Here is a 21838-nt window from a genome sequence, read left to right on the forward strand (position 1 = left end):
GGGCACATTTCAAATTTAAGAGCAAGTAATGAAAAATCTAGTTTATTCATAGAACATTAGCCAAAGTAGTAGGAAGAGAAAAAAAAATTATTTTGAAAAAGGGTTTCAGCCACCTATAGAGAAGAGATGCTTTAAGGATCTTCTTTACTATTCCCACATATCTAGTTTTTTACCTGTGCAGGAAGACGTAGTGGAACTCATAAGCTGTTTTTCCATATTACACTTAACCATAAAATACAACCATATTTTGTCAAGCATGTTGTGCAATTCATATTTTTCCCAGTGAGTTATGCAAATGAAGAAAATTAAATTAGTGGAGTTAATCATTGGAAATTGTTTCATGTCAATGCAGTCATAATGTAGGAATTTTCAACAGTCTGGTATAAGAAATAATATTTGCATGTGGTTGTCTTCTAATACAGTCTGGAGAAACTGCACTCCATGTGGCTTCTCGATATGGTCATGTTGAGGTAGTTCATTATCTCTGTAGCATTGGATCGAATCCTAATTTTCAAGATAAAGTAAGTAATGAAGATTTATTTACACATATTTGTGTAAAGTGAGAGTAGCTTCTGAAAAGCAAATATAGTTGTGAAGTGTTTTTTATTTAAAATTGTTAAGTTCAGAAATATAAAAAGCTGCCTCTGTCTTTTCTCCTCTCTCCCTCTCCCTCTCTCTCTCTCTCTCTCTCTCTCTCTCTCTCTCTCTCTCTGTGTGTGTGTGTGTGTGTGTGTGTGTGTGTGAGAGAGAGAGAGAGAGAGAGAGAGAGAGAAATTCATTGTGAACATATGAGCTGGAACTACTGATAGTTTTGCTTTGTTTTTTCCCCACAAGACTATGGTATAGGTTGAATTGAAAGTGCATGGTGATCCCAAATCACACACTGAGTTTCCCTGGCTGAGGAGAGACTTAAACCTGGGCCTACTGAGTACTAGTACAACCTCTGAAACTCTGTACCATGCTGGACGTTTATTCAAGTGATAGAGCATTAATGTAGGGAAGGCTCCTATAACATCTGGAACTGTAGGGTTAGATTTTAATAACAGAATAACAGAGTTAGAAGGGACCTTGGAAGTCTTCTGTTCCAGCCCCATGCTCAAGCAGGAGACCTCATACCATTCCAGACAAATCTCTTTTTAAAATTCCAGTGATGGAGCACCCACAACTTATGGAGGCAAGCCATTCCACTGACTTAACTATTCTTACTGTCAGGAAATTTCTCCTTAATTCTAGGTTACATCTCTCCTTGATATGTTTACATCTGTTACTTCCTTTCCTGTGTTAAGGTGCTTTGGAGAGTAGGTTGACCCCATCTTCTTTGTGACATCCCCTTAGATATTGGAAGATTGCTTCATATCCTACATTTATAGGATAGCACATGAAACATGAATAAATAATGACATGGAATATACTTATTTATTGAGTCAAAATTTACAGTGACATTTTAAATAGTGGTAAAGCAAAAAGGATGTGAGACATAACTTTATTAATTTAAGTCCTTCAAAATTACTTTATAGGAAGAAGAAACTCCTTTGCACTGTGCTGCTTGGCATGGCTATTTTCTTGTTACCAAAGCACTTTGTACGGCAGGCTGTAATGTGAACATTAAAAATAAAGAAGGGGAAACTCCACTTCTGACAGCTTCAGCTAGAGGTTACCATGATATTGTGGAATGTTTGGCAGAACATGGCGCTGACCTTGATGCAACTGACAAGGTTAGTTTATGGTTGAATGAGAAACATTTAACAGGCTTTTAAATAATACAAAGCTTTCTGTGTTATGTTCTTTAATAATTCTTTGGATATAGCATTCAATATTTATTATTAAATAAAGATATTCTTTAAAAACCAAATACACTCATAAGCACTCTTTGTTGTAAATGCAGTTATTTTTATGAGATCTCAGCACTGTGTAGCGATTAACTCAGTTGTTATTTGACTTCACGGTTGACTATTTCAGTCGCCTTTATTGTTCAGTATCCTTCCCTTATATTAGATTTCCTTATTCAGCCTGAATGATCCCTTTTTGCTACTATATACTTTGTATAGTTGTCTAAAGGATTTTTTCAAACTAAGTAGAAAAACAAGTAACTTTAAGAGGTATCTCTCACTTTTTGTACACTAGCTCATTTATGGGGAGAGGCTCTGTAGGAGAGCTCCATTGCAAGCATTCCCCTGCAGAGCCAACTAGAGGAGGTTCCTCCCAAAGTGATGGCAATTCCTCCTACTCATTTGCCTTAATTTCAAATACTTGCTTTTATTGAACATCCTGCACATTTGCTTGCATTTATCAGTATCTTTTATTACCATGTACTGAGCCGATGTAAAATAACAAACACACACACACATTTTTAAACAGTTAATTGGGAAAGTAAATGTACCTTATTTTTGCATAAATATGGTAATTCTAGAAAGGATGCCCATTTTTTTCTTGAAAATTAGATTTCTTGAAATACGTGATTATTGAATTAAAAAGGGGGGGGAACCCATTTCATGTAGAATTTATCCATACCGTAGCCATGTAACATATTCCATATCTATATCTACATACGACGGGTATTGCCATAATAGGTCTGGAGATTTTATATATATATTCATAGAAATTTTGTTTGCAGCAGAAGAAATAATTACCTGTGTTTATTATTTTAGGATGGCCACATAGCCCTTCACCTTGCTGTACGAAGATGTCAGATGGGGGTAGTAAAAATGCTGATTAGTCGGTGTTGTTCTATAGATTTTCAAGATAGACATGGTAACACTCCTCTTCACGTAGCCTGCAAAGATGGAAATGTCCCCATTGTAATGGCACTCTGTGAAGCAAACTGTAACATCGATATGACAAACAAGGTAATAAAAATAATAAATCTAATCCTATAAGTATTTATCATGAGTGTACATTAAAATACCTTTTTTAGTGAACTACATTTATATTTGGGGAAAAATACAGGATTTAATTTTTGTGCAATAGCTATGTTTTAAGGACATAGAGGGATCTTTCCCTACGGCCACTAGAGCCAGTAGGAGAATAAATATTGTACTGTATGGTGCCATCGGCATCTGTTTACTAGCTTTCCTAATGAAAACTGCTTTCTGTCCTTTTTTGTAACTATTAACAATTTATTTGGTTTTGAACTTTTGAAGCTGTATTATCTTGCATAGGTATCTCTTCTGTGCCATTGTCCAAATAAGCAATTTATGCAGTGTAAGCTGTAGGACTGATTAAATATAATTAGTATACGTCTGTATTTCCAAGTTAGTTATTCAGTCATATTTTTCAATAGCAGGTAGATGAACATTTCTCTCAACCTAATTATCAAACTGTCCCATTCTGTGTAGCAGGTGGAATAAGGAGGCAACTGCTCTAAGTAAATCAATATTTAACTGCAAAAAAAAGTTTATGGATGATAAAGGACAGAACAATGATTATGTTTTATAAATCAGAAAGAGTTAGAGAGGAGATCCCTCTGACAAATTTTGTTTTTTCTTTTTCTCTTTTTTCTCATTTAATTAATCACAAACAGCTGTCAGATAATAATTCTCCTTTCAGTACACATTCAAAAATTAGTATTAACTGTAATGCAAAAATGTCTGTTGTTCTTCTAGTAATGATATTTAAAAGCTCAATACCTCGTATACTTGCTTTGTGGAAATGGGTTAGTAAATTACATGAAATATGAAAAAATAATATAATCTAAATAACTATCTTGATTGTTTGGATTTCCTTATAGAATTATTTTCAAATGGTGTTGATGAAAAAAACAGACAGATTTGGATGTCTACTACTGTATAATGAACGACATCTGAATAATGAAACATTTTAGTTGCCAAAAAAACAGTTGATTTCAAGAGTGCTAGCATTAAGGAACATTTTTGAAATTTAGGGAATTAAGTAGAATTGCAGTACAGTTTTGTCATCTAAAATAAAACCCTGTGACCTTCTGTGCTAAAACTTCAAAATGAAAATGTTGGATTTTTAGCTGATCCCGTGAAAACATATGTTTGAATCATTTTTGAGTGTAAATGTCACCAGCTGCCACCTAAAAAGTTTATGTAAATGAGCCCTCTGTCATCTTCTATTAGTTTAATCTTGACTGATTGAGCAATTAAAACCAGAGCCATGCTAGAAACTGTTTATCAGGAAAGCAGAATTAAGAGCAAACAATCCAGCTTTTGTTATTTCAATTATCTTATCTTTGTTTGGTCCAGAGATTTGGCACAAAAAGTTTGGGGGCAGAAGTGCATGGAAGGAATTTGGAATTGCTTCCAAAGGGAGATAGATGTTTCCAAATAAAGGTTGGCTTGTAGTTGCTTTTATTCAACTTCTTCTGAGAATAACATTAGCACAAATAAAGCAACCAAATGCTTTGAGATAGAATAAAACATAAAACCCATAGAAACTTAGATAGTATATAATTGCATTATCTTTTTTTTTCTGTGACTGTTACATCTGAAAAACACATAATATTCTTAGCAGATTCTTATTTTTCTTACTATGGGCCAAGTGGATTATTATCTGATGATGTATCTTAAACCTATTTCAAAGTATTATCTAAAATATGAAATGAAATCAAGAAACATTCTACTCTATTCTGGGCATTCCCAAAACCTGTTCCAGAGGAATTCCCTAGTTATCTTATAAAATGAGGTCTCCTTGCAGGACCAGAAATTTAGACAGAAATTGTCTTTGAAAAATAAAACTGCTAAAAGTATTACTACTTTTCAGGAGTGTTTCTGTTCGTATGGTTCAATATTTTATCTTATATTTTTACTTTTTTAGATTTCTGTAGAAATAATTCACTTCTTTTAGTGTATTAAGTATAATTTTAAAAAATATTAAGAGATAGATAACTACCAAAAATAGGAAAGTCTCAATGTCTGAGAGAAGTATTGTATTCTAAGCCCCACATATATAGATCCAACTTTTGGGGTGAATAAATGGCTTTTTTTTAGCGGATTTGATGGAGAATGGGAAATGGACTTCATATATCTATTTGAGGAATGATTTTATCTGGTTTTTTGGGGGGAAGATAGATTGGTTTTGGAGACTTGACTTATTGTATCTAATAAATCAGCAATTATAAGAGATGGTATAAAGAAGCAAATATGGATTAATATCAATCAATGATCCAGTATCAATTAGGATTAATATTTGGGATGATTCAGGATTGAAGCCATGGTAAATCTTCTACCAGTTGATTACAATAACAGTTTGTTAACAGAGGGTTTTGCACTTTTAACCTTGCCTTTTTCTTATTGTTTACAATTTTTATTATTCTTATATTCTTAACATAATAAGTTCATTATTATTGCTTTTACTGTTAACTGTTGTGTTATTAATATAGTTTATAAATGACAGGCTGTTTGCGAGTAGATTTAGTTCAACATTGAATTTTATTGGCCTTTTTCGCAAGGGGTGGGAAACTAATATTGTTACATTATAATAATTAGCATTCAGCTAGGGAGGACGTTAAATGTATATGTGTTTTAGTAATTTTTAAGACACTTTTTTATTAATGTTTTTTTGTTGTTTTTTCTTTTGGTTTTTTTTAAATATTTTGATGTTTTGTATTTTAATCTTTTATGAACAAGCTAAAATTTTTGAAAGAAAAAAAATGCACATGTTTTCCCGGCTTTGTAAAATCGGTAGAAGAGACAGTACGTTCCTTTTATACCCATTTCATAGTTTTCTCTTCTGGACAGTAAGCATTATTTTATTGTTCAAGATTAGATGGTTATCAGTCTAAAATCTCAGAATTATATTGCAATATAATTGAGAAGGGGATCCAGAGAAAGGGTGATGTTTTTCTTCCTTCCTAAGGGAATATAAGAAAAGTAGACTTTTGATTATATATCATCTTCCTGCTAGTATTCTAATTCCACAAATTCATAAATTGTCAGGAGATTAATCGATTTGACAGTTTTTCCTACTACTTACTGATTTATATTTAACTGATAAATTCATCTTACTTCCTAATGTTCAGTTGGTGTAAAGTCATCAGTACAGAATAAAACTATTGACAAAAATTCCAAATTCCTGGAATTTCTGCTATAATTGAACAGCAGAATTCTTCCTCACCACAACAGAGATTAAAACATAAAATGGAAATTCCCTTGTTTCCCCTCTCGTATAATGATTTAACCTAATATTTACTTATTTGTCATAATTCACTAGCTGATCATGGACCTATTTTGAGTTTGTGGTTTTTTGTTTTTGTTTTTTACTATAAGGAAATTACCTTTGTCCTATTTCACTTCAGATTAGTAGGCAAGGCTAAGCTCAAAATAAATTGAAAGCTCTTTGTATGCTACAAATATATCTTGGAACACTTTATGCTTGGCTCAATAAATCTGTGCACTTTGTGGGAGTTGTCTGTATTGCTGAAATTAAAGTAGTACATATATGGGACTGGACAGCTCTAAAGAATTGCCGTCATCTGAATTGTAAAGATGGAAGTTCATAACATTTTTAAGTGCAAAGATATAGCAGTGCATGAAAATTTAAAATTAATTTTTTATTTGTAATGTACTGTAAGTAAAGTTTGCTCACTTGGCCCAGAAGAAATGAAAATCAAATGTGCGTCTGAGATGACCAGCTGTCCTGTTGTTGTTATGCTCTTATATGATTTATTCCTGTAAAATGGGCATTTTATGGGATCTTTCTCATTGTAAGTTGCTTGATGTATTTAAACTGTTCTACTGAGGGCATATTTTCCTTTGCCAACTGACCACGAAATGAATTTGTAGATTTACCAGTTTTATTATTTAGCAAAAACACTGTGTTTCTTTTATAGTATGGGCGAACTCCTTTACATCTGGCTGCAAATAATGGAATCCTTGATGTGGTCCGGTACCTCTGTCTTAGCGGGGCTAATGTGGAGGCTTTAACATCTGTAAGTATGACCTATTTGTTTTCTGCTTATTAGCAGTTTTCTATTAAAAACAGTGGAGTCCTTAGAACTACCTGAGTTTGGTTGTTTGTTTGCAGATGGTTCATTACCCAACTAGGTAACATCAGTGCAGGTGAGTGAGGGGTTTGTTCTTTGTTTATATAGAATATCTGGCTCTGACAGTTTTGAATTGGCAGGGAAACTATAAGCTACATGCATATGCATCGATAAGTTTAAGTCTAACTGTATTGAATCCGGCTAAGAATTTCCAAGGGTCACTTTGTGACCAGAAACAATAGTATAAATAGATATGCATTGTGAAAATGTTCCCAACACCAGGAAGAGTTTCACATTCTAAATATATGGTAATAATATGTCACAGATGTAAAGAACTCAGTGGCCTTGGATGTAGAATAGAATAACAGAGGAGTTCATCTAGTCTAGCCCCCTGCCCAAGCCAGAGTCCCTATAACATTTCTGACAGATGGCAGTCCAGTTTCTTCTTGAAAGCCTCCAGTGATGAAGCGCCAACAACATCTGAAGGCAGTCTGTTACACTGGTTGATTGTTCTCACTGTCAGGAAATTTCTCCTTATTTCCAGGTTGAATCTCTCCTTGATCAGTTTCCATCCATTATTCCTTGTCTGGCCTTCAGGTGTTTTGGAAATAGGTTGGTCCCCTCCTCTCTGTGACAGCCTCTCAAATATTGGAACACTGCTATCATGTTTCCCATGGTCCTTCTCTTCACTAGACTAGCCATGCCCAGTTCCTGTAACCGTTCTTCATATGTTTTAGCTTCCAGTCCCTTAATCGTCCTTGTTGCTCTTTTCTGCACTCTCTCCAGAGTCTCAACATCTTTTTTATGGTGTGGAGACCAAAATTGTTTGCAGTATTCTAGTTGTGGTCTTACTAAGGCTTTATACTAGAGTGGTATTAATACCTCACGTGATTTTGATTGAATCCCTCTGTTAATGCTGCCGGCGTCAACTCCCCTCCGCCCTGTGCGTTCCCACAGAGAGGGCCTCCTCAGGGTGCCTCCAGTCAGAGAATGCCGGCTGGTGGCCCCCAGGGGGAGGGCCTTCTCTGTGGGCGCCCCGGCTTTGTGGAATCAACTGCCGGTGGAGCTCCGGATGGCACCGGATCTCCGCTCCTTCCGGCGCGGGTTAAAGACCCACCTGTTTGAACAAGCTGGCCTGGCCTGATGGGGAGTTAATTTGGGTTTTAAATATTTGTATATTTTATTGTTTTATCTTGGGCATTAATTTAATTCTATTTTAACTTTTGTAGTTTTGTATTTTTATCATATGCCCTGTTCACCGCCCTGAGTCCCTCGGGAGAAGGGCGGTATAAAAATTTAATAAAACTAAACTAAACTAAACTAATGCAACTTAGGATCACATTCTTTTTTCTACATTTGTAGCCATAGCAAGGTACTTCTGACAATAGAGAGACATGTTACTATTATAAAACTAACAGTAAGCAATTATTAACTTGATCCATTTATGTCAACTGAAATGCAGAACGATATTGCATAAACAAATCAAGATACGGAATTTTATATCCACGTGTATGTATGTATGTGTTTACTAAAGAGTCATCTTCCATGACTCTCCAATAAGTAACTTCTAGAAAGTACTTCCCCCCCCCAAATAAATAAATATAATTGTAATAAAGTGAAGGAACACAGTGAAAAAAAGACTAAGTCTGACTATAAAGACCAAATGGTACAACAACCGGTCTTATGATTGAAGTGGTAAATAGCTTCTGCCTTTTAGGATCAGCCATCAACAATATGCTCAAGAAATAGATCATAGACTAGCACTTTATAGAGTAGTCATGAAGGCTTTGGAAAAAAATATGCTGGGATGTTTTTATACCTACGCAGATCAGAATAGTGCAGACAATGGTATTGCCTATGGCACTTATGGAAGGGAATGTCAATTTTGAAAAAGCCAGATAGAGCATTGATGCTTCTGATCTTGGAAGATTCCTGAAAATACCAAAGATAGCCAAGAAAACAACAAATGGAAATTAACAAAATCAACCCAAAGTTTTCAAGGGCAGGCTCCTCTGATAAATCTATAATGGTGGGAAATGTGGAAGGAAGTAGAAGAAATGGATAATCAGCAGCAAGGTGGATAAACTCAGATACCATGGCAATCGGTGCACCAAGGACCAGGCTAGGGACAGGTCTTCATGGAGAAAATCTATGTGGTCGCTAAGAGTTGACACCAACTTAATGGCATATAATCACTCAGAAAATATTGAATTATAGAATTCTATGGTGTTTGTAAACATTATCACCAAAAAGCAAAATGTGGACAAAATAAAGCTAAGGTTAGGGGGGAAAAAGACATTGGAATCGGAGAAAAAAGTGATTACGCTGAGCTTGTCGATCAGAAGGTCGGCAGTTTGGCGGGTCAAATCCCGAGTACTGCGTAACAGATTGAGCGCCTGTTACTCGTCCCAGCTTCTGCCAACCTAGCAGTTCAAAAGCACATAAAAATGCAAGTAGAAAAATAGGGACCACTCCGGTGGGAAGGTAACAGCGTTCCGTGCGCCTTTGGCATCTAGTCATGCCGGCCACATGACCACAGAGATGTCCTTGGACAAGCGCTGGCTCTTGAGCTTTGAAACGGATATGAGCACCGGCCCCTAGAGTTGGAAACGACTAGCACACATGTGTGGGGGAAACTTTTGTTGTGACTCAGGGCCAGCCTGTGGGTCCGACAGCCGGCTCCGATGTATCGGATGACTCAGATGTGGGGGAGGAGGGAAACGAACCGGCTGATGATGATTTGGAGGCTTTGCAGAGTCCTCAGCCGGGGACCTCTTCTCAGCTGCGTGAGCCCGAGAGTGCGGAGGAAGATGACCCACAGCTGGCCCTGTTCAAGGACGCCCGACGCAGGAGGCAGTCGAGCAGGAACAAACAAAGAAAGGCTGTGAGACTCCTCGGGAGGAGGCACAGGGAGACCACGCCCTGAGCTCTCTATAAAAGGAGTGTTTGGGGAGGGGCTGGTTGCTGAAAGCAACTTTTCCGCTTGAGAAGACAAGCTCTTGTGTTTTTGTTAACTGCGTAATTAAATCTTGGCAGATGCCTTTTAGCCTTGGAAGCTCTCCAGTCTCTTCTTCTTAAATAGGGGTTTGCCTTTACAAGGCCAGAAGAGGGCTGGTTCAGAACACCTTTACCTTTTTCATATCAAGAATGGTAACCACTAATCTGTAATGCATTAGGCCTAAATGAATGTTACATTGTACACATTTCTTGCATTTTGAATAACATTTTCATCTGGTCATTTCTGTTCTTATGTTTGTGCCAGCCAAAATAGGAAATTTAGATCCTTATTTGCATGTGTGTATTTTTAGCTATCGCTTATGTTACTTTTGTTGATCTAATTATTCTTTGCAAAGATATAGAGGGTTAAAATAAATATAAATTTTTCCAAGCTCTAGATTCTGCAAGTAAAATAACTTCATCTTGCTAAAAAAACCCCGCCAGATCCTCCTTGAAATAAAAGCTCTAAAAATGTCAGAATACTGCTAAGCTTCAGATAATGTGGTGAGGAAATGATTTTTAGGTCCCTATGCTGATTTGTATTTCTAGTCAGAAATATTTTGACATTTATTAATTCACATAAAAATATTAATTTAGGCTGGGCAGGATGGAGCATTCTATTTTATGTTGTTGCCATGAAATATAAATACTTTTTAACTCTTCTAATATTTATTTCTCAAAACATATAGAGTAGGTTACAACAATTTGAAAATATGAATTAGTAGTTGGCCCCTTATTTTCCATCCACATTAATACACCTGAAGATTTCATTCTAATATTCTGCTTATATCTATGGGGACAATGGGAGCAATCAGTGCATCTCTTTGTTAAATCTGTCTGTAGAACAAAAAAATAATTAATACACCATTTTCAGCTACTAAATATTCAGCTGAAAACTTCAGCACCAGTGATATCCTTACAGAGCTGATGCCTGTATTCTAATCATTGCTTAGATCGATGCTTGTAAGGCAAGAATTGCTAAGTGATACTGCTATGATGCATGTTTGGCTTCAGTACCATTAGCATAGCTGAGTCATAAGTCTAATTAAGACTTCTGTAGGAATATCCTTGTCCATCAAGTTTTTCTTTGCTGCTTCCTAGTGGTGGGGACGGGAGATGTTCATGGGAGAGATGAGCAAAGAAAATCAGGAGTGACACAAGAGTTTACGGGGGTACTTATAAGTCTGTGAACCCTTTTGAATGTTAAACATTTCTGCATAAGAATGATCTAAAACATTATCTGTTTTCCACAAAAGTCCTAAAACTAGATAAAGAGAACCCAATTAAAGAAATGTCTCAAAGCCATTTATTTATTTATGATTGATTGATTGATTGATTGATTGATTGATTGATGAAAATTATTCTGGTTGGGCCAAGAATTTTCAGGTGATAAGGTTTTTCAGAGGTTTGATGCCACAACTGAAAAGACAAGCTTTTCTTAGCATTCTTTAATTGGCTGCAGCCAGAGTCTGCTCCTCCTACCAGATATAATGGAACAAGAGTGGTCTTTAATAAAAGCATTGGATTATTTAAATAAATAAAATAATAAGATAAATAATAAAATAAATAATAAAATATTTTGCTTCTTGTATAATTTAGACACAATTTTCAATACCTTGCTTCCTATTAGATTAGTAAACAATATATTGGCTTCACCATCCTCTAAAGCATTTTTGTATTGCTCATAAAAAAGAAAAAGAAAAGCACTTTAAAAAAGTAGAATGTTGCTTTAAGATGCTAAATTTTAAACATCAAATATCAAATAATTGTAAGGATGACAAGCTAATTTTTATGTTAAATGCATTTAAGATTCCATACACGATATCTTCTAATCTGTTTCTTTCTGAAAGTTTATTTTCTTACCATTTTCATACTATCAGTAGAGCGGTGGTACTTCTTCATATAAAAAGGGACGCGGTGGCTCAGTGGGTTAGGACGCTGAGCTTGTCGATCAGAAGGTCGGCAGTTTGGCGGGTCGAATCCCGAGTGCCACGTAACAGAGTGAGTGCCTGTTACTCGTCCCAGCTTCTGCCAACCTAGCAGTTTGAAAGCACGTAAAAATGCAAGTAGAAAAATAGGGACCACTACGGTGGGAAGGTAACAGCATTCTGTGCGCCTTTGGCATCTAGTCATGCCGGCCACATGACCACGGAGATGTCCTCAGACAAGCGCTGGCTCTTCGGCTTTGAAACGGAGATGAGCACCGGCCCCTAGAGTTGGAAACGACTAGCACACATGTGCGGGGGAACCTTTACCTTTACCTTACCTTTACTTCTTCATATATGGACAAAAATTCATTTTAACTGGCTATTTGTCTTCTAATAGGATGGGAAAACAGCAGAAGATCTGGCTAGATCAGAGCAGCATGACCATGTAGCTAGTCTGCTTACAAGGTTGAAAAAGGTAAAGGAATGAAATTGCATTATTACTTATAGTTAAATTTATATCCTGTTTTTCTGTGTAAGTAAGTACTCAGAGCATCTTATAGTAAGCACATACAGTGACTTATAATGAAGAACCAAGCTTTGTATACTTCCACCTAACACTTTAAAAGATTTTATGAAACTTGGAAACAGTGATTGATAATTTGTTGTCAGTTCTAGAGAATTCTAAAAATCAAGTAGACATTTTAGCAATGAACTGTTTAATTGTAAGATAAAAATGTAGGTAATTTTGATATTAATTTTAGCAATGAACTGTTTAATTGTAAGATAAAAATGTAAGTAATTTTGATATTAATTGAAATTGATTAGTGAAAAAAGGAGAAATTTCATTTAGTAATAGTAATAATGGCTTACTAACTTTTCATTAAAATAATTTGTAAGATATCTGCAACCTGAAGAGAGCTAGTTTGGTGTAGTGATTAAAGCATCAAGCTAGAAACTGGGAAACTGTTGAGTTCTGGTCCTGCCTTAGGCATGAAGCCAGCAGCTAGATAACATTGGGCCCATCATTCTTTCTTAGTTCTAAAAAAGGAGGCCAAGAAAGCAACAGGGATTTGTCTAGGCAGTAACTAGGAGTCAACACCGACTCAAAGGCATCAAAAGAAAACACCCACAACATAGCACCATAATGATAGGAAGAACATATTGAATATGTAAAGCAGGTCTATATTATCAGTATGCTAATGACATACTCAGGCCAAGCCAGAGATGCCATAAAAAGCCTCTTTCTGGAGCTGTCAGGATCTGGATGAAGCAAACAAGCTCAAATCATCCAAGACCAAGTTACTTTTTGCCGAAAAACATGTCAGTGCAGTAACAATGGTTCCTGTAGTCACTCAACAAGTTATATGTCCCTGAAGAAATAGGTCTGTTACTTGAGAATACTTCTGAACTCATGGTTCCTGCTTAAACAGCAGGGGTCACTGTGGTTAGAGAAACCAATAACCAGATCATCTTAAGGCTGAAACATACTGCTCAAAAAAATAAAGGGAACACTTAAACAACACAATGTACTGTATTTAATAGTAGGGTGTCTTATCTTGTGTTCCCTTTATTTTTTTGAGCAATATATTTCAATGAACTATAAATGGGACAGCCTTTGGAAACAATCTAGAAACTCCAGTTAATTCAAAATATGCTGGCTATTAGTCTGCTGATGAGATGATAACTCTACAGTGTCATAATTCGAAGCATTTTGCTTCCAAGTCCATTTAGCCACTACTTTTACAACTTATAAGTCACAGGGAATTAAGTAGCACATAAATAGTTAACTGGCATATATGAATGTGAAATCACAGCTGCTAATGTTCACCTTTGTACAATTAAATTATTCCCAAGAACTTAGGATATCATAATGTATCGATCGATGTATATACACAGATACAAGCATTGTGGCCTTTTTTAATTGATAAGATGGAAATTTTGTCAATGCACAGATTTTCTAAATACCATTCCATATTTTTTGACATGGCATCAAGTGTGCCAATAATCACTGGGACCAGCCTGGCTGGTTTATGCCATAATGTTTTGATTTTCAGATCCTGATACTTTGTGATTTTCTCCAATTCTTTGTCTTCTGTTCCTATTATTTTTATTACACCATCCATTTCTTTATTCATTCATTGGATTTTTACAGTCACCCATTTCACATACGTGACCCTAAGCAACTTACAATAAAGCAGATAAGCTAAATAGTATAAGAAGTAAAACTCATAGCAGCTGAGCATCAGTGTATTTTACCAATCTAATTTAGAAATCTCAGGAATGCCTACCCATTCTCCCATCTCCGTTAAAGTTTTATGGAATAAGGTTTTGATGGTAGCAGGTTGGCATGGGCATCCTTGTAGGCATGGCCATTTGGGTTGTATTTTTAATTTATTATTTTATTTTTGTGTTACTACTATTTAATTCACTTTGGTCAAAACTACCTAGAGATGTAAGACTGGGTAGTTAATGTTGTTAATTAAATAATTATTTGTTATTTTAATCAGAATGCTAAATCGGGATAGCTGTCTTTTTTCTTGGAAAATGTATTACGAAGCATATTTAATATTTCTCATCATAACGTTGTGTCTGATTTAATCCCTGTTTTACCTTTAGGATACACATAGGGCATTATTCATCCAGCATCTTAAACCTACTCATAATCTACAACCAAGAATAAAAATTAAACTCTTTGGCCACTCTTCATCTGGTAAAACAACTCTGGTAGAGTCTTTAAAGTGTGGGCTACTGAGAAGCTTCTTCAGGAGGCGCAGACCAAGACTCGCATCTACAAATTCTGTCCGATTTCCTCCTTCACCTTTATCTAATAAGCCAACAGGTACCACTTTTAAGGATGCTTTTGTGTTATCAGCACTGGGAAAAACATTAGAACAGCTTTTTCATTTTTGTATTTACGATAAGCATGGCCACATTCTGTAATGCACTACTGCATTCTTTTGTAAATGGTGGCTGAATCAAACGGCTCTTTTTAGAGAGAAATGTACACCATCTATGCCATCACGAAAGCAAATGCATACTCAAGTAGAAGGAAAGTTGTACTTCATAATAGTAGAGCACTGACAGTGTGGTGAGGAAAGTGGTTTGTTTCATTTTGTTCGACAGCCTGTTTTCTATTTCAGTGATACATTAAGGTAGCAACATTTGGTCTCACAAGACAAGGTGAATCAGGTCTAGTCAGTATTTGGATAATAAATCACCAGGGAATACATGGATAGTAGGCTAAACTGGAAAGCTGAAAAAGCATGCCTAAAATTAGTAGTATCAAACTGTTGCCAATGAAACAGCATGATTATTTCCATGTAGTTACTATGAGTCAAGCTCAATCCGAGAGCATCTTTAGGTTTCATAATGATCAAAGATTTAAAATGGGTAAGATATGAACAGCAATAACACACGGGAATTCATTATAGTTAATTGTGAAGGAAGTATGTTTTTCTACTGCCCCAATGTTGCTTTTATAGTACAAGGAAAATGCAATATCCCTAAGGCATATATCTAGCCTTCAGTAAACTCATCTTAATATCTGAAATAAATTAGTGAAATAATTAGTAAAAACCATGCTTTTCAATTGATTGCCTTAGCTAAGCCTTTCCACAGCAATAATAGTTAGATTGTCAAGTAGGGCTTATGAAAAGAGAGATTGTTAGTACAAGGCACCCCAATCTCTCACCCTCTTCCCCCCAAATGAGATTTTTTTTTTGCAAATCGTGAGTCATCCAGAAGCTTTATTCCATATGACAAAAACCAAATGCTTTCAAGTTTTTTTTCAAGTGATATCTCATAAAACGTCAACATTTCACAAGATCTTACAAGATTTGGGAGCAGGAACTCTGGGAATTACTGTATGCACAATTGCACACTACAGTAACAAAGATTACCAATAGCACCATTGCAAAAAAAATGTAAAATATAGCTCCATTTTCAGTGGCTTCTTTTGTAAATTAGAAATAAAATAGTTTATATTCCATAGTGATCCTAAGTATTTTTAAATAGCTTATATTCTATGATGATCATAAGTTTATATTTTTACACTATAGTGTTTTAAACAAATTTCTGTGTTTTGTTTATAGCTATTATGCTTAGGAACTTCTGATGAGGGAGCTTGTTAGGTTTTTTTTTTTTCATTTAACTATAAGTGTTTTAACAGATCATCCTTTCCGTAGGTGGAAATCTGCATGGTAAGTAAGATAAAAGTTTTTCTTGTGAAGCATCATGCTTATTTTTACTCTGTATAAATACTTTATATTGGGGCCGTCCAACTTTGACAACTTTTAAGACTTGTGAATTTCAGTTCCAGAATTCCCCAGTCAGCATAGTTGACTGGAGAATTCTGGGAGCTGAAGTCCAAGTTGCCAAGGTTGGACATCCCTGCTTGATATAGATAAGATGTTATTTTTAAGTATGTCTGTTACCAATTAACTGAGATTTAAAAATTGGATGGGAGGTAAGCTCTCATTACTTGTTTAATTCTTGAATGCTTAGACTTTAATGCCTGTTAGGAAAAGATGGATCAGGTCAAGGCCCATGAGAAAGAAGCTTGATATAAATCACCATGCCTTATTTGTTCATTGGTTTTTTACAAAATGTGAGCAAAGGCTAAAGAGAGTTTGCCATACTTTTGAACAGGATATTGTCAGATTCCCTATAGACAAGGAATTAGAATGCTAAGAAATCTGGAAATCAGATCCTATGAAGAATATTTGTAAAAACTGACTAAAGAATAGAGGAGTTTTGCATGATAGATACCGGTATATTGAAATATCTAAAGTGTTGTCATGTGCTGTACAAAAACAGAGCAGGAGTATTCTTTGTTGCTCTAGAGATTATAATTGCTGCCAGATCTGTATTCATAAAGACTCCAAGTCACTATATGCTCTTCAGTCAGAAATTTGAGAAGATATCCTTTGGATCCCCCAATATATTTCTTGGGCTTCTGACACTTGGAATTAAGGAATCAAGGATGGCCTTTTTTTCCTTTTGACTGAACCCTTGGTCTCCATCATATTCCTGAATGGTTACATTTTATATTAAAAATAAGAAATTGGAAATCAACTTTGATTTTACAGGTTCCATGGGTAAGGTCTGATCGCTTTGTCTTTTGAAAGAGAAAAAACTAAAATCAGTCAGTCAGTATTGGAGGAGACCATCAAAGTCTTGAATATTCGGCTGTGGAAAGCTTTTGGTTTTTGTCTTTGCTTCAGGGATCCTAACAGCTGCATCCTTTGGAAAAATTTATGCACCAATTTCAAAGGTTGCACCTGTTTGTCGACACAACTGTGTATACATACAGCCATAAACTTCGTTATCAGTTGGCAGTTTCAGTGCTTCAAGCACAGGTGCTTCCCTTGCACTAATCCACTTTGAATCTATATTCTGATATTTAGTATACTCCTATTGAGCATAAACCCTGTCCCTTATTAGGCGAGCTAACTTGAGAATCGTTGTATCTACTATTTATTTAATCTTACCTGGGCTTCACATTTAAGAGTTTTCTCCTTACTTACAGTATGCTAAATATATTACCTTCTATGTTTTTGGAAAGAAATATAACAATTTTTTTAAAGCAATCTTGCACTTAATGGATATGGTTGTGTAGAATCAGAAAATATCCTTTTCTATGGGGTAACCACTTTAACCTATTAATACTTCTTCTAAGCAAATAGAGTAGTAAGGCAAAGAATTAATGTATTATTATATAATCCATCTACAGTGAAAATCCCTAAATTTGATCTGTCGTTATTTCAATCAAAAGTTAAATATGGTCTAATGCAGGGGTAGGCAACCTCGGCTCTGTTATGACTCATGGACTTGAACTTCCAGAATTCCTGAGCCAGCATGGCTGGCTCAGGAATTCTGGGAGTTGAAGTCCATGAGTCATAAAAGAGCCGAGGTTGCCTACCCCTGGTCTAATGGAAAGCTTAGTGTTAGAATCATGATCATTTTTCAGTGGTGAGGTTTTATTTATTTATTATTATTATTATTTATTGCTAGATTTATATTCCTGCTTTTTGCCACAGAAGTTGAAGGTCCCTCCTCTTAGTTTTCCCGACAACAGTAACCTTATGAATCAGGCTGGGCTGAGAGAAAGTGGCTGATCCAAAGTCACACCATGAACTTCCTAATCCAGCATTTTAGCAACGTCTGGTAACTTTTTAATCTGCAGTGTGCTAAAGCAGGACTCTCCAACCTGTGGGCCGCAGCCCAGTACCAGGCTGCGGCCTGTTGACCAGCAGGCCGTGGAAATGGTTGGTGAGTGCACACACATGTGCGCGCACCCCCCACTCATGCTAGCGGCCCCGTTTGCACATGCGCAGGAGTGCTAGAGCCACCATCAGCATCACACAATCACTAGTGGCCCATTTGTGCATGCGCACGGTTGCTAGTGGCCTACTTGCACGGGCACGCAGGGACCTTTACTGCTGCCAGCACCGCTACGGGTGCACATGGTCCACTTGCACATGCATGCAAGAGGTTTGCAGGAGGATTCTGCTCATCTATATTAAAAATATAATGTTTTTAGTATATTGGTGTATTAACTTGGTTCTCTACTAGAACAGGTTAGAAGAGTGCAAATATATATGTTTTCTGAGGTTTTTGCGGGTGTTTGTATGTAGATCTTTGGTCATTCGGGTTTTTTCCCACCTCCAATTCTACGTGGGGAAAAACCCGAATGACCAAAGATATATATACATACATACACACATATATATATATACTACATACACATACATACACACATAAAGAATGTAAGGCATATCAAGCAAAATCTCTGTTTATTCCTCTAATTGGAAAATAGTCAGTTTCTTTAATGATACAGAATAGCATGTTGATATTCTAAGCGAAAGTGTTTACAAATTGGCCTCTGAGCAACTTCAGAGGATTTCACCTTCCAATTCAGTGGTTACAGCACAGTCTAAACTGTTCAGGAGAGTCCAGTGTCATCAGTCAAGGTTTATGCAGAAGAGGGTAAAGGGTAAAGGAAATTGGCTTCATAAGCTGCCTTCCACACGGATGCATGGTGCATGTGCAGATGGGAACTCTGATGTTAATTAAATAAAATAAAATTACATTGCATTAAATAATTCAAAAGCCAGCTGTTTGACTTTGGGCCAGTCAGTCTCTCTCAAGCCAACTCACTTCATGGAATTGTTGTTGTGGGGGGGGGAAAATTGGAGGAAGAAGAAGGAATATTAGTTATGTTCACCAGCTTGTTATTTATAAAAAATAATAAAGGTGGGATAAAAAATAAAAATATATATTTGGGGGGCCTCAAGTTGGGAAAGGCTAAATACAGAGTTAAGAGTATGCTTGGGAACCTTCTTGGGAACCCTACAGATTTTGTGTACTTTCATTTGTTTTTTGTTTATCATTAGGAATATGAGAGAAAAATTGTGCAAAAAGGGTTGTTCCCAAAAACCTAAGTCTTTTCTAAGGTAAATGGATGGCTCTGACTGTTGATGGTACTGGGACTTTTCATCATCTGCATCTTACCAAGCCTGCACTCTTGCCACTTTTGATTCTACACAGTTTGAAATCATTAAGTGGCCAACTTTCCAAAGTTTATAATCTTTAATTTATATTCTTTCTCTTATCCAGTTTCAGTAAGTATTTCAAATCTGTATCCTGGCTGTGAGAATGTTAGCGTGAGAAGCCGAAGCATGATGTTTGAGCCAGGCCTGACCAAAGGGATGTTGGAAGTATTTGTTTCTCCCTCTCATCATTCCCATTGCTCTATGGATGACCAGTCCACAAAGGGCATTGATGTACAGAATGCTTATTTGAATGGTAAAGTATAAACTTTGGTTTTATGCTATTAACATCTGAGCTTCTTGAGCTTAAATACATCCTATTTTTTACCCTGGACTTATTGTGGTACTTTTTAAAGACGTCTACAGGTTAATTTTGAAGAAGGTAAAAGTAAATTGGGTGAGGGGTGGGGAGTCTGAATGGAGACTTACGGATAGTTTACAAAATAATGGGACATCCAGCAAATGTAAAACATTCTGAGAAAAATATTGTCTATGGAGATTCTCAGTCATCCAGGTCATGGTTGTCCCAAAAGTGCTTTTTCAAGAAGGAACTGGACTTTCTTTGTTTTTTCTTGAAGACATTTCACTTCTCAGCCAAAAAAAATTCTTCAGTTCTGACTGAATGGTAGGGAATGGAAGAAGTTATATTCCAGTCATTTGGTCATTAGCACACTTTCTGAGAGTCATTGGGGCCACCTGGAAGTTTATCTGTGCCCTCAGGGTCACCTGAATAGTACAAATGGGTGTGGAACCTTTTTGGAACTGCTGAAAGGACTGTGCGGTAAACAGGAGATGGGTGGTGTCTTATCCCTCCTCCTCTATTGAGAGAGGGCTGTTCAGTTTTAACATAGATGGCCTCTTTGACTCCTCTTTCAAACCAGTCCAATATGTGGACTTTGCTGTCTTCAAACGAGTGGTCTTTGTATTTCAAATGCAGATGGACTGCTGAATCTTGTTCTGAGAAAAATATTGTGATTTCTGTCTCTGGAAATAATGTTTTGTTAACATTTCATCATTTCTTTCATACTTTTTGTTCTGGTAGGAATTGGTGATTTCAGTGTATGGGAATTCTCTGGAAATCCTGTCTATTTCTGCTGCTATGATTATTTTGCTGCAAATGACCCCACCTCAGTTCACATTGTGCTTTTTAGCCTTGAAGAACCTTATGAAATACAGTTGAACCAAGTGACCTTTTGGCTTAGTTTTTTAAAATCACTAGTTCCCGTTGAAGAACCTATAGGTATGTTTATTTACATGATGAGCGTACTGATGAGATATCTTAGTCATACTGTCTTAAATTGCTTATAAACTGTATCTATTAATGTCATTGTTCCATACTTTAGAAAAGATTCAATTCACGTAATTCAGGATCATCTTTACTTTATCTCAGTGAATCACTTTTCACCTGTTATGTGACATTTTCATTGAAAAACAGAATTAAAATGCATTGATTAAATTTCTGTCCAAACAGCGTTACTAAAATTTTAATTAAATGGTCACATCATGGGATTAAAAGATTTTCTATTCCATGCTGACACTATTAAAGATAACCCGTTAATATTATAATGTTGCTATTTTCTTCTCCTGTGCAAAGCTTCCTCAGCTATGCAGATAAAATGACTGTTTTCATTTACACCTGTCCCTTCCCTCCCCTCCCCCCAAGAGTTTTGAAGAACCTTGAAGCAGCCATGCCACATCCTTAAGTAGCTGCAGTATCTTCTTGGCTTTCCCAGGGACCAGTTCCCCAGGGACACCTCCCTTGCAAGCAAAAAGAATCCCCTTGAATGATTTGCATAGGCTGGGTATTTATCTTTTGCAAACAGTCACCCAAGGTACATGGGAATTAATTGGCTTTTCCCAAGTCAGCCATATGTACATTCCTATTTGTTGCACATTCATTCAATATTTTTTTTGTATGGGAAGATTTACTGCATCAACAAGTTGGAGAAAATAAATGCTGGAGCTAAGAATTTTTTTTCAGATATTTCAACAGTCACTGAAGTGCACATTGAATTTTTAAGAAATGTGCATAGATGTTAATTATTAACACTGAATTTTATTTTCAGTGCAGCCTTTTTGCACATCATCAGGAACCAATACTGATTACATTCTGAGAAATATTTATGTTAGAATAACTCCTGTACAATTATATGTCTGTGCGTATATCTGTGTACATGTGCATGTATATATATATATATATATATATGTGTGTGTGTGTGTGTATGTTTAATATACATGTGTGTTTATATGTGTGATTGATATATAGATATAAATAATATGTAGCCAATTGTGAAACCTCAACCTGATCCAACCCCCTTCTTTGAATATTAAATAATAGTTGGAGCTTTTGGCTTTGGGGAGAGACTGACCACTTGACTCCCAACATTAGCAGGAATGCTGTTTCATTGTCAGCAACATTT

The 21838-nt window shown here is 36.1% G+C and overlaps 1 protein-coding gene and 1 long non-coding RNA gene across 4 annotated transcripts in view; one reads left to right on the forward strand and one right to left on the reverse strand.

Moving 5' to 3' along the window:
* DAPK1 (death associated protein kinase 1) overlaps nt 1-21838 on the forward strand; it is a 77939-nt gene that overhangs the window by 45628 nt on the left and 10473 nt on the right. For 2 of the 3 annotated variants that reach the window (XM_083351983.1, XM_083351982.1), the window contains exons 15-22: nt 423-521; nt 1518-1715; nt 2649-2846; nt 6791-6889; nt 12266-12343; nt 14485-14707; nt 19486-19674; nt 20461-20658. In XM_083351983.1, coding sequence (XP_083208109.1) covers nt 423-521; nt 1518-1715; nt 2649-2846; nt 6791-6889; nt 12266-12343; nt 14485-14707; nt 19486-19674; nt 20461-20658 — 1282 coding nt within the window. The remainder of the gene's footprint in view (nt 1-422; nt 522-1517; nt 1716-2648; nt 2847-6790; nt 6890-12265; nt 12344-14484; nt 14708-19485; nt 19675-20460; nt 20659-21838) is intronic. The other variant, XM_083351984.1, reaches the window with a different exon arrangement.
* On the reverse strand, nt 6-12025 carry LOC310633972. Its single transcript, XR_014491128.1, has 3 exons — nt 11804-12025; nt 2631-2773; nt 6-504 (listed from the first exon to the last, which is right to left on the reverse strand). It is a non-coding gene; the product is annotated as an uncharacterized lncRNA (long non-coding RNA).

The sequence above is a fragment of the Vipera ursinii genome (assembly GCF_947247035.1).
Source record: "Vipera ursinii genome assembly, chromosome: 2".
Lineage (NCBI taxonomy): Eukaryota > Metazoa > Chordata > Lepidosauria > Squamata > Viperidae > Vipera > Vipera ursinii.